Source organism: Furipterus horrens, unplaced genomic scaffold, assembly GCF_987537825.1.
Source record: "Furipterus horrens unplaced genomic scaffold, mFurHor1.1.pri manual_scaffold_2, whole genome shotgun sequence".
NCBI lineage: Eukaryota > Metazoa > Chordata > Mammalia > Chiroptera > Furipteridae > Furipterus > Furipterus horrens.
The window spans coordinates 116,763,772-116,778,526 of NW_028327172.1; the positions used below are offsets into that span (position 1 = coordinate 116,763,772).

General features: G+C 39.9%; 2 protein-coding genes and 1 long non-coding RNA gene across 3 annotated transcripts in view; 1 reads left to right on the forward strand and 2 right to left on the reverse strand.

Annotated features, from left to right (window-relative positions):
* DNAJB14 (DnaJ heat shock protein family (Hsp40) member B14) overlaps nucleotides 1-6,988 on the reverse strand; it is a 46,674-nt gene extending 39,686 nt beyond the window's left edge. The window contains exon 1 of the mRNA XM_090266336.1: nucleotides 6,752-6,988. Within this exon, the coding sequence (XP_090122462.1) occupies nucleotides 6,752-6,884 (133 nt within the window). The 5' untranslated portion in view covers nucleotides 6,885-6,988. The remainder of the gene's footprint in view (nucleotides 1-6,751) is intronic.
* Nucleotides 6,989-8,275: 1,287 nt separating this feature from the next.
* Nucleotides 8,276-10,524, reverse strand: H2AZ1 (H2A.Z variant histone 1). Its single transcript, XM_090266339.1, has 5 exons — nucleotides 10,361-10,524; nucleotides 9,833-9,910; nucleotides 9,454-9,567; nucleotides 8,985-9,114; nucleotides 8,276-8,714 (listed from the first exon to the last, which is right to left on the reverse strand). Exons 1-5 carry the CDS (start codon nucleotides 10,361-10,363, stop codon nucleotides 8,653-8,655), a joined length of 387 nt encoding a protein of 128 aa, XP_090122465.1. The 5' UTR covers nucleotides 10,364-10,524; the 3' UTR covers nucleotides 8,276-8,652.
* Nucleotides 10,525-10,678: 154 nt separating this feature from the next.
* LOC150019350 (uncharacterized) lies at nucleotides 10,679-13,395 on the forward strand. The gene is made up of 3 exons (XR_016509045.1): nucleotides 10,679-10,739; nucleotides 11,129-11,262; nucleotides 12,108-13,395. It is a non-coding gene; the product is annotated as an uncharacterized LOC150019350 (long non-coding RNA).
* Nucleotides 13,396-14,755: the final 1,360 nt, after the last annotated feature.

Here is a 14,755-nt window from a genome sequence, read left to right on the forward strand (position 1 = left end):
CTGCCTGCCCTCCTGGATGCTGTTAAAGCTTTGTTTTTTGAATAGTCAGATGCCCAACTCTGTTGTTGCCTTGTGAAGATGAGTAAATGCAGTGCTTCTTAAAATGGTCTCTTCTTCCTACCCCATAAATCTTTTGGTACTACCATTTTGGGAAGCCAAGTAAAGATAGTAAATTGACCAGAAAACAGTTTTGGAAATTTGACATGAAGTTAGTGAAATAAAACTTTGGAGAAGAATGTCTGTCTAGTATTTTGTGCTTATATATTCTTGGGGGGGGGGCACCTTCACAAAGAAATTGCTTATGAGGCTTTGTACATGTGTTAAGATAAAATGCTAATGAATGGAAATATTAAGGTAGATTAATATATATACAGTTACATTGATCACATTGGTTCATTCAGTAAGAGACGAGGAAGTGTTTGTTTGTTTTTTTAGGTTTTGGCCAAATTAATTTTGACCTTTTTTTTGCAATCAGATACTGTAACACTATATCTTAATTCTAGACAATGTTTAAGTTGGTCTCACTTAAAATCATGAAGTATTTAGGACATATTCAATTGCATGGATTAGTTTTCCCGATAAAGCACATTTTGGTGTGTAGTATAATTTTCGGAAAAAGCTATACATCTTTCTGCACAGGTTTTAAACACCTTTTTGGGGGGAATGGGGATTTAGAAATAGTTTGCTACCAGAAGCACTTTCACTTGGAGAACCTAAAATAATTTACTTAACTCTTTCATATAGTAAATTTGGGTATGTAGACTAATCATAAATGCATATGTTTGGATGTATGTCTGGATTTATGAAGAGAGCACTTGAATTCAGACAAGGTGATGTAATTCCAATACATGGTCTCCAAAGTATTCCAGTTGTAAAATGTTTTATTAATGTATGCTGGCTAAACACATGTGGTTTTTCATATATTTTTGTAGTGTTTTGAGAGAAGCAAAAACTTTATAAACAGCACCTGATGCACTGTGGAGTGAAAATCTAAGAGATATCTTATATTGTACTCTAAGCTTTAATTTTTTGTTTACAAACAGAACAGTGTTACACAGGCAGTCCAGTCCTGATTATAAGGTAGGGAGAAATGATACAGTACTGCAGAAAAGAATTAGGATTGTAGAAAATGAAGGGGAAAGTAGCAAAGCTATGTTTTGTGAAAATTCACTGGTGCTGTTTACATTGGAACCCAAAAACCCTATAAATTAAAAGAAAAACCTTTAATTCTTATCTACAGGCAAAGACTTAACTTCCAGCGATCATATATGAACAAATTAACATAATTCCTACTTGTAAAGCCAACAGTTATCTGTAATGAAGATAACCAAAAGAAATTCACTTTGTTAGCAAGGTTTGTTTTGTTTCTTTATTTTTATTGTTTTTGTGCCACAGCTGAGTTTTTGGAGCCTTGATTCTTGTTACATACAAAATAAAGTAGCTTACTGTGGAGCTTTCATATGTTAAATGTACCTGCACTAGAGACAGTCACTTAGAATGTTTACATTTATAAGAATGTGGATAATAAATACCAATATACTTGAAAAAAAATAAAAATGAAAATACAAATATATTAGTGAAAAGCCCTACAGCTATAAATTCCTTGATTAATAAATCACCTAAATTGAAGGGAATACAATTATATAAACAGGTAATGCTCTGGAAAATTCAGGCTTATAAATACCAAAAGTATACACAAAACACTATTAGGCAACATGGGAATAAAAAGGTGGTTAAAATAAAAATGGTTCCTTAAGGGAAAGGGGTTTTTAATATAAGAGAGGGATAGATATATGCATAGACAATACAAGGAATGAATGCAGCAGGGCAGGGAGAATTGACATGTTAACTAAGCATGGAATGAGTAGTTCAATCAAAATTGGAGATCAATCCTAACTTAAAGCAATTATTTTGTGTTCGAATAGGTAACTAAAAAAATGACAGAAGAGACAAATGTTATACTGTTAACTCCAAGGCTCTAACCAAATACTTTTGCCACAGTAATCATACATGACATTCTTACAACACTTGAATTGATCCATTATTATGTCCAGCAGATACTTCATATTTCATTCCTCTAGAATGTAAGCTCCAAGAGGACAATGACATTGTGTTTTAGTTCACTGACTCCCTAGTTCCCAGAACTGTGCTTGGCACAAAAAGCTGTGCATTCAGTAAGTATCTGTTGAATAACCAGATTCTCATTTTACAGATGAGAAAATTGAGGCTCAGAAAGATAATTATAGATGCAAGGTTGCACAACTACTAAATTAAGGTTCAAAACCAAATTTCAGTATTTTTTCTTCAGCTATAATGTCTGAAATCATTTAGCTATTAGCTGAAATTTGGAAACCATTTTATAACACTTCACGCTATCAAAATAATTGTTTTAAATGCATAAATTTATATTTGTCACTAAATTTTAATTAAGTCAGAAATAGAAAAAAATAAAATTGTTTAAAAGGAATAGTTTGGATAATACACCAGATGTGTAATTACATTTTAAAAACTTTAACCATTTTAAGTGAGACAAAAGGGGACAGAATATTGAATTTTTTATTAGATTTAAATTTTAAAATAATGTAGCAATAAAAAAAATCTACACACACATTTCTCACATGAAAGAAAAAATAAAAATAAGAGTAATTGCTATTGTGCAAATAGATGCTACCAGTTATACATAAGCTATATATTCATTAAAGCAGACACATGATGGCCGTTTTTGAAGCAGAAGGCCTCCAACTGGTTCAAATTACTATGAAATTCCTAAAAACAATAAAGATGTTTTTCTTTGAAAAAAAGATTTCAAACTGTCCCCCAATTAGTATGAAATATTAAAGTCTTAAAATAGCAATATAAAGCACTAAAACAGTGAAATGGTATCATTTTGTGAGTCTAAATATATCAATAATTCAATAAATATAGTTTAAGAAACTAAAACGTAATTTAATTTCTGCCTGTTGACATTACTTCTCTAGACTATTTATATTTCCTATGTAATAGCTATGCATGTATATCTATCCTTTCAAATATAAACTCATAGTCAGAAAATATTTGAAAGCTGTAAAATTCATTTCACTTAGAAGTTCACTGCAATAAATAAATTGTAAAATAATATTCTCAACTAAAAACACAGAGAAATCAACAACATCCTAGATCCATTTGAAGATCAAGTTTTTCCTCAGGGAAAACCTCCTGCCAGTTTTTAAAAGTGTTTTATCAATCAGGTTTCTCAACTGGCAAGAATAAAATGCAAAGCAGACAAAAATTCTGGAATTTAGCTGGAATTTCATTTCATATCTTTCTATTTGACTATATGTATAAAAATAAGGAAGATTAAAACACAATGTTTTCTTTTGCCTATCTTAGTATGAAAACACATCCACAGGAACAGTCAGTCAAAACTGAGTTACAAGGGTTTGCTAGTAGTCTAGAAGAGGTAAAATAAAAATGTAAAATTTCATTTTAACCAATAGCTTCAATTCCCTTCTACATTAAACATTTTACCAGGAGCTTACAAAAATGTTCTAGACTTTTCTCTCCTCTGAATTCTTACATTCTTCCAATAAATATCTGAAAACATTTAATGTAAAATGCACTTCGCTAAATGTTTACATATAACTTTATTTCAGCTAAGGCTCATATCAATCCTGTGATGTTATCTGCATTTTACACATAACGAACAAGTCTCAGAGAAGCTAAGTAACTTGTCCCTGGTTACAAAGCTGTCAGAGGCAGTCTGCATCTGAACTAAGGTTTTCAGACTATATCACAACTGTATGCTATCATCATTTGGTAATCACATTCTACTGTCTTATAATACATTGTACTGCTTTCACTTTATATTTCTTACTTTTGTTATGTTCATGTCTTTAAGAGCTACAATTGTGTTGTGCTTAAATATCTTATAGTATCCTTTCAGTATACTAATTCGAGTTGCTTGTATGACAGAATGCCAGACTACAAGTTTAAAAATTCTGCGCCTCACACTCATAAAATAAAAATGATACCAAAAAAAATTGAGTGCTTCCTGTGAATGCTTTCCATGTATTAACTCATTTAATCCTAAGAGCCCTGTGGAATCAGGACATTATTGTCCCTTTTGCAGATGAAAAATCTAAAGATTAGACAGGTTCTCTAACTTGCTCAAGATAATAGGTTATAAGTTAGTAGGTGGAGGAGCTAGATTTCAAAGCCATGTTATTCTATCTCAAGTGGTTACTTTCTTAATGATCAACCTATCCCTCTAGGACTAGTGAATAAAGAAATCATGTATTCATACAGCAGGAAGATTCAAAAAATTTTAACTCTGGGCACTATTTCTTAGATATAACACCAAAAGTACAGGCAATAAAAGCAAAAAATAGGCAAATGGAACTACATCAAACTTAAAAACTTCTGTACAGCAAATGACACAATCAACAGATTGAAAAACAACCTACAGAATGGGAGGAAAAAAAGCAAATCATGTATCTGATAAGAGGTTAATATCCAGATTATATGAAAAACTACAATTAAACAGAAAAAAAAAACAATTAAATAATGGGCAAAGGACTTGGACAGACATTTCTCCAAAGATGATATATAAACAGCCAACAAGCAAATTAAAAATACCACAATGAGGTATCACCTCACATTTGTCAGGATGGCTACGATTAAAAAAATGAAAAAGAAAGTCAACAACACACACACACACAAAAAAACAAGCAAAGAGAAAATAACAAGTGTTAGTGAAGATGTGGGGAAAAATGGAACTCTGGCACACTGTTGGTAGTAAAATGGTACAACCATTATGGAAAACAGTATAGCAGTTTTCCCAAAAAGTAAAAATTGTACTACCAATGTAATCCAGCAATTCCATTTCTGCATATATACATATATATGTATATATCCCCAAGAGAACTGAAAGCAGGATCACAAAGAGATATTTGCACACCCACATCATAGTAGCATTATTCACAATAGCAAAAATATAAAAACAATCTAAATGTCTACTGACGGATGAATGGATAATGAAACTGTGTTATACACACAATGGAATACTGTGCAGCTTAAAAAAATGAAATCCTACCACATGCTACAGCACAGATGAACTTCGAGGACATCATGCTAAGTGAAATAAGCTAGTTAAAAAAAGGTCCCCAAATAACATTGCTTCCTTCAACTTCATTTTGTTACAAGGTTGATGAGATGCCACAGGAAGTTAATTTTTGTTTATGTTAATTAGCCTATGGCAAATTTGGGTTCATTACATGTCATCTCGCTTAAAGTCGCAGAACCTATGGACTAGTTAGGTAAGGAACTGCTGTATTTGATTCCACTTAGATAAGGTATCTAACATGGCCCAATTTAAAAAAAATATAGAATGATGTTTACTAGGGGCCAGTAGGTGGAAAAAATGGAAAGTTGTTTAACCGGTAGTTTCAGTTCTGTAAGATGAAAAATTCTGGAGATCTGTTGCACAATAATGTGAAAATGGTTAACATTACTAAACTGCACACTGCAAAGCGGTTAAACCGGTCAACTTTATGTTTTTTTTTGCCACATTAAAAAATAATTAACTTGCTTCTTTCACTTCCCTTTCCTGTTCTCTCTGGTATAATATTCAAAAGTGATGTAATGAAGGGATAGAGGAAAACAAATACAAGGGCTTCAACGATGTAGAAACAATTAAGAAAACAATAAAATAAAACAGGTAACCCCACATTCTTACTATCAATAATTTTCTTCTTAACCTAGAAACATCTTGAACCTCCAGTAAAACAGTACCCTATTAGCAAGGCAATGGAGTATAGTGGTTAAAGGCCTTTTGGAGCAGGAAAGCTGGAGTGCTGTTCTGAATTTGCTACTAACTGCTGTGTAGCCTTGTGTTAAGATATTTTCATCCATCCAAAAGACAGTCTTGTTTCCATATGGTAAACCTGTTCAAATAATCCTGTACCTCTACATAGGATTTTTCTGAAAAATAAATTAAGTAATTAATATAAAACACTAGGCACATGGTCTGGCACTTTGTAAGTGCTCATAAATGTTGGCCATTATTATTACTTTAAAGCCTAGAGAGCACGACTTCAAAGCTTAGGCAGGACATGAACAGGGTGAACTCAACTAAAAGCAGTCCAGTATTCTGCTCCTTAGTCTGCCTAATTTGTCGATAATTATGGTGTTACCAAATCCGATACTATTTAGCACATCATTACTGACTCTTTATCATTCTTTTCAAATTTGTGCTCCTCTCTTCTGTAGAACTCCCTAAAGGTAAAAGCAACGTCATCTCTGGTATTCGAAAATGTTTGCTCTGGGAACAATGTTAACCCCAGAGATGGTAGTAGGACCTGAGACCTGTACATTCGCAACTGGAGGATGGGGAGGGAGAGGGCCGCACAACCTAACACCGAGATATAAAGCCCACGCTGGTAAAGCTAAGACAGGATCAGACAAATCAACCAGGGACATTCTCCGAAAACAGACCAGCGAGAGAACCGACAACGCTCTCTGTCAACTGAGAGCCGGCATCTCGCGGGCAGGCTGGTGCAGGGGGAGTCTCAGGTAGCCCACCCCAAGTCCGTGCCCAGCGGGCCCAGAACGCTTGGGGCCGGGACAGGTGTGTGGGAGGACCCTCCTTCCCTGTCCCTCGGAGGGATCAGCCTGCCCCTGGGTCTCGCCGGCTACCTGAACAGATAGTGGGGGCGGGGCAGGCTGCGCTGCAGTCGGGGACGGGCAGGGAGGGTAGGGACTCCGAGGGCCTCACCGCGGGCCGAGGGCAGTGGGTAGAGCTTCTCGGCTTTTTGCAGGAAGCGCTGGGCCTTCTCGCGGTCACCGGCGTTCAAGGCCTCCCTGGCGATCTCGACACATTTCTCCGCCTCATCCCTGTTCCCCTCCATAGTTTGGCTTGCTCCTTCTTCCGTTTCCTCCGGGAGCGTTGCTACCAGGGGGCGGAAGCCAGCAGGCGAGCGGGAGGAGCACAGAGACCAAGTCAGCGGTGGCCGGGACTCACTGGCGGGCTCGCTGCTCCGCCTCCTCACGGCGGCCTCCCCGCCCCCTGTGGGCCGCTACTGTGCCAGCCGCATCTCCAGGCCCCCAGACTGGGGTGTCCGGGCCCACTCTGCGGTCTCTGCACAGCACCAACAGGCTCTGAGGGGATCAGCCCGAAGGTGCGGGCAGACACTAGCCTGGCAGCACCAGGGGTGAGTCCCGCCGAGGCTGCCCCTGGCCGCCCCGTGTGCCGACCTAGCGTGGCCCGCCTGGGGCGACAGTTGAGAGGTGGTGGTGCTAGTTTTCAGGAAAATTCCCAGATATTGGAGGCCCCGCCCCCAGGCCCCCATAGCCCGGGGAGAGTTTAGTCAGGTGACTACCGCGCGGTCCTTAACGCGGTGCTTCCGGCACAGGTGTTGAACACAGTAGAGCTTCGTTAGACCCTAACTCGAGGGCTCATTTTATGGTTTTTTTTTTTAAAGATATACACCACTCCCATGACCCAGATTCCATCAAATGTATACCGATGAGGTTCAAAGCAGTCTATTTGCAATTATTCTGGCTCTAACCCCAATCCCTTTATGACCCAAACAAGGCAAGGACCAGTTTTCTGGGAATTCATTACCATCACATAAGTAAACTACTTGGTTTTCTCCCTAATCCCTGACACTGCCACTGTGAAATGTTGGGGTGGGGGGCACTTACTACTTGGGAATGTTATCACTCAAATTATTGAAAATTAAGGCAAATAAATTGCCAGAAACCAAATGTAAAAATAATCCACTCAACCTAATCACAAAATAACCATTTTTTACAATGTTCACTCAAGTTTTGTTAGCCTTGTTGGAAATACCAAAACTCAGGGACTTCCAACCAAGAATCGAATCTCTTCTATAAATTTAATACTATTCCCCAAAGATGTTAATGAGTACCAAACAATTTAATTGAGACTTTGAAACCGTGTAGCACACAAAACACTATGATCTCAAGTCTAAACTAAATTCTGTCTAGGGAGGTATCTAGATACAGGACTTGCCAGTGTAGTGCTCTAACATACAGCAAGTCTGGCCAAGACACAAACTGAGACAGACAAACAGCCTAAAAAATGTGTCCCATTCTAATTCCTGCCAAAGTTTTAGAATTTGTAATAGCTAACTATTTAAAAAAATTACAACTGGGCCTGCTAACTACTGATCTAGAAATTAAGTTTAATTTCTTGAGAATATGCATAACATTGCTGGATAGTACCTATTCAAAAGAAAGGCGTTCCTATTACAATCAAGCAAATTTAAAACACAACTAGTTTGGGATATGACCTTTATTGAGCTTATCCACCGAAGCGGAAATAATGTCTGTACAAAACCAAATGTTTGTTACTATAACTTCTGCATCACAATTAAAATCCAAACAGTTTTTTAAAAACAGTCAACTCAATCAAAACCCACTACTTCAGAATCAATAGCTTCTTTGAAGCCACAGTAACACTTAAATATGGTTAAGAGTCGAATGCAGAAATTTGGTTGGTTGGAATGCTAATTAAACTTCCAACTTGCTCAAATAGAATTACAAAAAGGCAAAATTGTGTTTTTCACAGAGATACAGTCCACTGGAATCACCAACACTGGACAGCTGTTAGAGTATTTAGAGTCCTGAGATAATATGAAATCCAGGCATCCTTTAGACAGTCTTCTGTTGTCCTTTCTTCCCAATCAGAGATTTGTGGATGTGCGGAATGACACCTAAGAGAGGGACAGGGGTTAATTCTACTTTTTAATACACATTTTAAAATACACTTTACTTAAACCACAGCAGTTTACTGTTCAACGTGGTGTCTTTAAATGTGAACAGTCATTATCCTATAAATCGTATTTCATGATGCAACCATACTGTATGTCAGTAAAAAGACACTCAGGCATCCTCTTTTAGATAATTACTAATGGGAATTTTTTTTAAAGCAAAATACTATTTCCTCTAAAGAAATTTAAAGTAAAACTTTAGTATTTACATACCACCACCAGCAATTGTAGCCTTGATGAGAGAATCCAACTCTTCATCTCCGCGAATAGCAAGTTGCAAATGACGAGGAGTAATACGCTTTACCTTTAAGTCTTTTGATGCATTTCCTGCCAATTCAAGTACCTAGAAGGCAAGAACCAATCAATTTCTTTCCAACTCTTTAGGCCAAGATCCAAAGAAGCAAACATTCATGAACGTAAATCTACCAGTTGTCTCCCTCCCCACTCCACTACCTGAATGTCAAGGCAGTGTAACTGTAAAGGGGGCACGCAATTTTATTTCCAAGAGAAGCTCAAGCTCAGTAGGATCCCTTTAATGATCACCAGCTCCCTCTAGCGTTCCCAGAAGCTTCCCGCCGCGTTTAGGGCCTGGGAGTTTTCTTGCATCACTTTCCTCCTTCCCTCTCGCCACCTACCCCCACCCCGCCAAACCTTTTCGGATTATAGGCGTACACCCATTTACCTCTGCGGTGAGGTACTCCAGAATGGCTGCGCTGTACACAGCAGCAGTCGCGCCCACACGTCCATGACTGGTCGTCCTAGATTTCAGGTGCCGATGAATACGGCCCACCGGAAACTTAATTTTAAGCACAAAATGCATAAAGATATGAGTCAAAAATGAAAAAAAACTATACGCAGACCAAAGCAAAGGGGCAAGGACGCTGGTGCAACAACGCTCACCCGTATCCACACGTGATCGCCCCCCTCCCCGCTATTTATCGTATGGGCAAAACAAGTCGCGACACCGCATCACCCACGCAAAGACAAAAAACGCCCATCCACAGCGATGATAAACAAGAAACGAGAAAAGAAACACGTCACGACACCGAACAACCACTGACCTGCAAGCCGGCTCTCTGCGAGCGGGAAACTGCCTTTGTCTTGGCCTTTCCGGAGTCTTTCCCAGCCTTACCGCCAGCCTACGGCGTGCACACGCCCGCGAGGAAGGAGGAACGGAGAATATAGGATTACCAGGGCGGCGTGCCCCTCCCCCACCGCGGCGCGGCCCGCGCGCGAGCGCGCCCCCGTGCTCCGCTGGGGTCTCCGACCCGCCGCGCGCTGCAAAAGCGACCCCGCCTGCACGCCCCCCGCTGCGCGCCCGCTGCGGTCGCGCGCCTCCGTCCGCCAGTTCGCCGCCCGCTAGCCCCCAGCGGCGCTGCGCGCGCCACCCAACCGTCGCCGCCTGCCGCGAGATTGGAGGCGGCTCCGCTCGCCACCGACAATTCACCTCCCCCCCAACCCCTGCTCCTCCAAATCCTGTCTCCGCGCGTTCCCAACCGTCGCCACTTCACCCCCATCTCCGTGTGTAAGGGTTTTTTTCTCCGCCGGCAAAAACCTGCGGAACCTTCAAGAGCCTCTGCAAAGTTTACCATTTCGAATTCTGCTGAAGCTCAAACAAGCAAGGCTGAAAAAGGACCAAACACCCAACGAGATCCCACCGCCGACTCCGTCGCACCGCGATTCAAACTGCGCTGTCTCCCGCCTTCCCCGCTCCCTTTATACCGCAGAATGTTCCCTCATCCGGGAACTCGAATTGCTCATCCCACCAATGGCTTCCACCCGCCCTCGGGACGCGTCCTTGAGGCTTCAGCCAATGAGCAAACATAGAAAAGGGCGGAGGGGCGGGCACTTCGTAGCTCGAACCGCTATTGGGACGTGTGGAGGGAGAGGGGGAGGGCGGAGGAGTAGGAACCGAGAGAAGAAGGGCAACGCGGCGGGAGGAAAGCAACAGAGCTAGCCATACTGAGGGTAGGAGGGTACCCTCTGCTAGTGATCACGTGTCTGGGAGGAGGCGCTGAGAGGCTTTGGGGAGGAGCAGGCAGGAGCGTCCCCTGGTCTCCTAGCCGGGTTCCGGTGACCACGTGAAGTCGCCTCCGGGTCTAGCGAGCCCTCCTTCCTGTCCCTTCCACCCGACACACACCCCATCGCAACACGGGCAGAGACCCGCTGGCACACAACCTTCTCACAGAGCACTCTCCTCTTCACCCTACTACCTATCCCTCGGGTTTGACAGGTGGCGGGAATGCGTCTTCTGACAAGGAGCCCGGACTCCTCCGTAGAGATTTTGCATTACTACAGCCTAGCCTAGGATCCCAGCCACCAATTGATCACGACCCTGTGTTCCACTTCCTTTTCAGGGGTATCTCACACCTCTTCTTTTTTTCACTACTTTTGAAACTCGCCACGGGACGATTGCACGAGACCAAACAGCGTAGCAGAGTCACCTAGCTGGACACAAAAGACCTTTTGGTGTACGCACGGAGCGCTTGGGGTGAGGCGCTAGTATTTTCTTCATTCAAATCATAAACTATATTTTCCTGGAGACTACACATCAGTGGGTTGCACCCATTGCCTGGTGTTTAAAGTTGATTTAATGATACCTTAACGTTATTATGTGTCAATTTTTCTATACTAAACAGTTTGCTACATGACAAATGACGATTGTTACACAACTGTCATCGGGGAACTCCTAATGTGATTCACAGGCAGTTACAGATGGTCTGTGCAATCAATTGCAAATGGTGGGCTTAAAAAATAGTACTGTACACACAGCACTAGCATAATGCCAGTTATTTAGTCTTCCACCTAACACCTGTGTACATCTCCAGCTGCTTGGAGACAGTAGTGATCTAAATCTTTTAAATTTGTAGTATTAAATAGTGTATTGGTGTATTAATTATGCTTAAAAACACAGGGGAACAATTTTTAACATAATTCAGGTTGAGTTTGATTTTTCAGCTGTTTTAGACAAATAGGCATGCTGATTTCAAAACTGCAGTTAATTTTCTTCTATCACGTCGTTTTTCCTGTACAGCTTATCTTAGTGTGACTACTTTAGGCTGGATCAAGCCTGGTTAGAGGGAAACACTAGTGCTCTCCTACTGGCTGAGAGCAAACCTCCCTCAAGCGGGGAGGGGTGGGGGACAGCCTTGGAGACCAGCAACAAGTTCATACTTGTCTGGGCTATTCAGTTACACATGAGGCAGTGTGGAGAGGTTGTGTGCGACTCTATAGAGTGAATCGTATTCTGAAGTGTAGTTGAGTTCTTGTCTGTATACAAGGAGTTAGCAGAATTTATTTTTTTATTTACATACGTACTTATTTCCTTTCCTTTAGATCATGTCTACCTCTGCTATTTCTCATCATAAGTGCCTAAACAACCCTGATTCATTTTGTTATATCTGTGGCAGTTTCACCATTCCTAGTCAAAGGACAAACATCAGTGCATTTGTCAGGCAAGCCTATTTTGCATATTTTCAAATAAAACTTTGTGATCAAGATATGTCTTTGGCCCCTCACAAGGTGTACAAGCAGTGTATCAAGAGTTTATGGATTGGACAAAGAGAACACGTGATAAATTGCCATTTGGTATACCTATGGTTTGGCGAGAGCCCAGAGATCATTCAAGTGACTTACTTTTGTATAGTGAAAACGTCAGGATATAACAAGAAAAATAAATGTAAAATTGAGTATCGTAGTCTGCCATCAGCTATATGCCCAGTAACTCATTCAGCTGAAATCCCAGTGCCAGTTTTCATTGAACTACCCTCTTTTGAAACACAAGAGTATGGTGAAGAACTAAGTGACAGCAACGATGAAGACTGAAATTGAAGATGACCCAGTTCATAAGGGATTTGATCAGCATGAGTTGAATGATTTGGCATGAGATTTGGGACTATCCAAAAAGGCTTCAGAACTCCTAGCATCAAGACTGCATGAGAAAAACGTGCTTGAAAAAGGAGTGAAGGTATCCTACTTTTGATCAAGAGAAAGTGCATTTCTGCAGTGCTTTTGAAGTGATGGTGGCTTTGTGTATTGCCATGATATACATAGTTTAATGGAGGAATTGGGAATTCCAATCTATAATGTAACTGAATGGTGACTGTTCATTGATAGCTCAAAGTGGAGCTTGAAGTGTGTCCTCCTCCACAATGGCAATTTATGAGATGCGTCCCAATTGGCCATTCAGTTTGTTTTTGTGAAGAATATGAAGACATAAAGAGAATCATCAATCTGTTGCAATACCACAAGCACAATTGAATCATCTCTGTTGACCTTAAAATGGTCTGCTTCCTTCTTGGTCAGCAACGCAGATACACCAAGTATCCCTGTTTGTTGTGTATGTGGGACAGCAGAGCTCATGAGAAGCATTGGGTGTAGTTGAATTGACCTCCAAGATCTGACCTCAAACCTGGTGATCCAAACATTCCACATGAGCCACTTGTTGACAGAAAGAACATTATACTCCCACCTCTGCACACAAAACTGAGTCTCATGAAGCAATTTATTGAAGCTTTGCCAACTGAAGGAGACTGTTTCAAGTATCTCATTTTGGCATTTCCTAGCCTGTCGTTTGAAAAGATAAAATACCTTAATATGTATGTTTGATAACAGAACTTTACTACTTGTACACAATTTGACTTACAGTAATATATAGCCTTTATATGAATAAAATAACTCTAAATAAACAGTATATTCAGGTAATTTTTTCTTTATTTTTCTTTGTATGTACATTTTGTATGATTTATGGGACAAATGGAGGGTATCCTGTACCTTAACAAGTTGACATGATAGAGAAAAACTGGGGTCATTTTTGGATTCAGATGCCAAAAGTTAGTCAAAAACAAGTGTCAGATCTAACTCAACAAAAATTGTGTTCCCCAGTGTAATATTTCCGATGTGATGACATTTTGAAATATGTACTCTTAAGTACTTAAGATTGGGTTTCAATTTAAAAGCCTTTATTAAATTAGAATACCTCTCTATTTCTGGGAATTCAGATTTTTTTTTCTAAAAAGAGGTTCCCAACAATTTTTTCACAAGGCTTATTATTTCTACCCCTTGGAACTGAGGATCTCTTATGGTATCCTCAGTAGCAAGAGTTAATCAGTTCCCCCACTGAATTGATGTAATGACAATAGAAAGCTATGAAACCTAGTGTAATAGTTAACCTGAGCTCCACCAAGGCTTCCTGATATGTAATTCACAAACCAACATTAGTACCTTTTTCAGTATAGAGAATATGTGCTGTATTTACTATGAGGTTCAATAAAAGAAATTCACTGTTTCCTCCCTGAATAGTGGTTAAGAGAATGAGCTCCTTTCCATAGTCATCTTAACCTTTTAGAGCTTTGGGTACCTCTTCTGTGAAAAGAGTACAGCACCGCCTAATTTCACGTGGTTGTTGAAAGATTAAAGAAGAGGTATGCATTGTACACTCTAGCATGAATTTGTCACATAATAAGCACTCAATGACAATTACTGTTATCTTCTGCACTGGATACTGGGAAGGGATAAAATAAAGTATCTGATTCATGAATCTTTTTTCCTATCTACTACATTGTCTTTCTTTGCCATGAAAGCAGCAAGCCTGAAACCTGCCCCAAGTAAAAATAACCAAGTCATTCAACATACAAACTAAAATCCAAAATTGGTTTAATACATTAGTTTTTCCCTCCTTTGAAGAACAGGACTGTTTCAGTTTCTCCACTTTTCACAGCAGTTGTACGATTATTTCTTGCTCTCTTTGCTGCTCTGAAAAGGTATGGGGGTATGGGGGAAAATGTTAATATTCTTGGCTTTTCTCTCCTGTACTTGTGTTTATGCTAATACATATATAGAGCCAGAGCTATGCAATTCTTATTGTTCAGTGTTGTACCAAATTAAGTACTTAATAGATTCATATGCTACTTAACTACAAAGATGTTCTTGGAAATTCATCATTGGGGATTTCATCGTTGTGCAAACATCATAAAATGCACTTA